At 48.9% G+C, this 2,053-nt stretch overlaps 1 protein-coding gene across 2 annotated transcripts in view; it reads right to left on the bottom strand.

The window, feature by feature from the left end:
• The window catches only part of TRUB1 (TruB pseudouridine synthase family member 1), a 42,101-nt gene extending 41,219 nt beyond the window's left edge, over positions 1-882 (bottom strand). The window contains exon 1 of one of the 2 annotated variants that reach the window (XM_019660111.1): positions 523-882. In XM_019660111.1, coding sequence (XP_019515656.1) covers positions 523-808 — 286 coding nt within the window. In that variant the 5' untranslated portion in view covers positions 809-882. The remainder of the gene's footprint in view (positions 1-522) is intronic. The other variant, XM_019660110.1, reaches the window with a different exon arrangement.
• Between the last annotated feature and the right edge of the window lie 1,171 nt (positions 883-2,053).

Genomic DNA, 2,053 nt, shown 5'->3' with positions numbered 1-2,053 from the left:
CTCTGGGAGGGCAGGGATTCACAACCTGCATTTGTAAAGGGACTTGAATTCGTATGCCCGCTATGTGAAAACCACTCTATTAAGTCTCGGTTAACAAAGTAAGATCTGCATGTCCAATATATTTTTAAGAATGCAACTTTGGGGGGTGGGGGGTAGAGGCAGTGCTTCCTTTGGGGACGGTTCGTCTACATGAACCACCACCACCACCACAAAAGGCTCCTGAGGGGTGGAATTACAGAACACTGGCCTGCAAGCCCAAGAGCAGAGGTTTATTTGTGTTTGCGTGGGTTTTGTTCCCTTGAGAGAGACAACTGCCAAGTCGGCTACACGAGTTCACGTCAGGGCAGGTCCAAGGCCGAAGCGCCCCCAGATTTCTGTCCGGCTCTAATTCAGTGGTCATTCTGCCTTTCTCTTCCTTTTACCTCTTGGGCCATGAGCGCGCAACAAACCCAGCGCGCGCTGTCTGCGGCTTCCGCTCTCGCGGCCACCGCGTCAGCCTGGTCCCCACCCGGGCTGCAGTACCTGCCAGCAGCTTTTCCTTCAGCCTATTCAGCAGCTCGGCTGAAGTGGGCCCTTTGGGCTTGTGCACCGCAAACACGCCGCTCAGGGACAGCAGCTTAGTAGCCAAAGCGGCCTTGGAAAGCCTGGCTTCGGTTCCGGCTCTGGCCGCGGCTGCGGCCGCCGCGGCTGCAGCCGTCGCTGTCGAGGTGGCGGCCGTTGCTGCAGCCGTTCCTGCAGTTCCAGGGACTTGGGCTCTGTCTGTTTCCAAAGAAGACGACGACACCACGGCCGCCTCAACAGCTGCCATACTTTTGTAACCCACACCTGTTTTTGTATCCGAGCGTCGCACGCTTTACGCAACAAGGAGCGCGCCCGACACCGAATTATCTTTCCCAGACTTCGAAGCTACGGGGCTGGGTGTAGGGCGTCGCAAGGGCTTGTGGGAATTGTAGTCCGTAGCCTTCCTGTGCTGGCTGGAAAGGTGGCCTTCTGAAGGCTCTGATGAAAGTAGTTTTTCAACCCTGTCTGCTTCTTAGGTGGTGTTAGTTCGGTGCCACAGGTGTAATTTAGTTATATAACCCGAACACCAAGTCTGTGTATATTCTTGGCCGGAAATCGCGTCACATTCCACCTGCCTGCCCCCCACTTCTAGAACTAAGAACACCCAGCATCCAAGAATAGAAAACTCAAAATTCTGACTTTTGCTGCAGCTTGTGAAGAACCATAGCTCTCTTGGTTCACTGCTTCAATTTATTGTGCTGTTGGATTCACGGTTCAGAATTAAAATACACCTGAATGCAAGCTCTATGAGAGCAAGGAACAAATTGACCTGTTCACTGTTGTATCATTCATTACGGCCTCACACATAGTAGGCTCTTAAATAACTATTTGGGCATGAGTAAATGGATACAAGTTCTTCAAATTCCCCAAAGAAACTTTTAGGCCCAGCCAATACTAAATCTCCTGTGCTTATTCAGACACCCCTCATGCACCCTGTTCACCCCCCCCAACCCCCACAATCCACATGTAATTCTCAATAATTCCAAGATTTTTAATACTAACTCTTGCATGGATTGCATCCCATAGAAACACATTGCTTAGGTATCAAAAGACATTATTGCAATTCATAAAATTACATTTTACTTTCGATTTGAGACCTCTCTAGAAATTATTCACTCCCCAACAAAATTGTTCTGATCCTAGCACAAGGCCGAATAGAGAAAAAGTCTTCATTTTACCTCTGTTCCAGATACATTAAATGGTATTATGAGTATTGTGAGACAGATAAAGTTTGTCTTCATTGTTTCCCCAAGTTTCCTTACAGCCACCCTTTCTCCTCAACATATTCTTGCACATAAATATCTAGTATCCTAATGATGCTTCTCAGCTGCTCAGAGTCACCAGTTNAGAAGTCTGAGATGGGTATTAATATGCTAAAAATCAAGGGACCAGCATGGTTGTGTTCTTTTCTGGAGGCCCAAGGGGAGAACCTCACTCTAGAGCCTGCCTGGGGGGGCTTCCTTGGCTTTGTCACCTTCTAGATGGTGCTCGC

This window comes from Hipposideros armiger, unplaced genomic scaffold (genome assembly GCF_001890085.2).
Source record: "Hipposideros armiger isolate ML-2016 unplaced genomic scaffold, ASM189008v1 scaffold_311, whole genome shotgun sequence".
In the NCBI taxonomy this organism is placed as follows: domain Eukaryota; kingdom Metazoa; phylum Chordata; class Mammalia; order Chiroptera; family Hipposideridae; genus Hipposideros; species Hipposideros armiger.
This window is presented reverse-complemented; position numbering and strand designations above follow the sequence as displayed.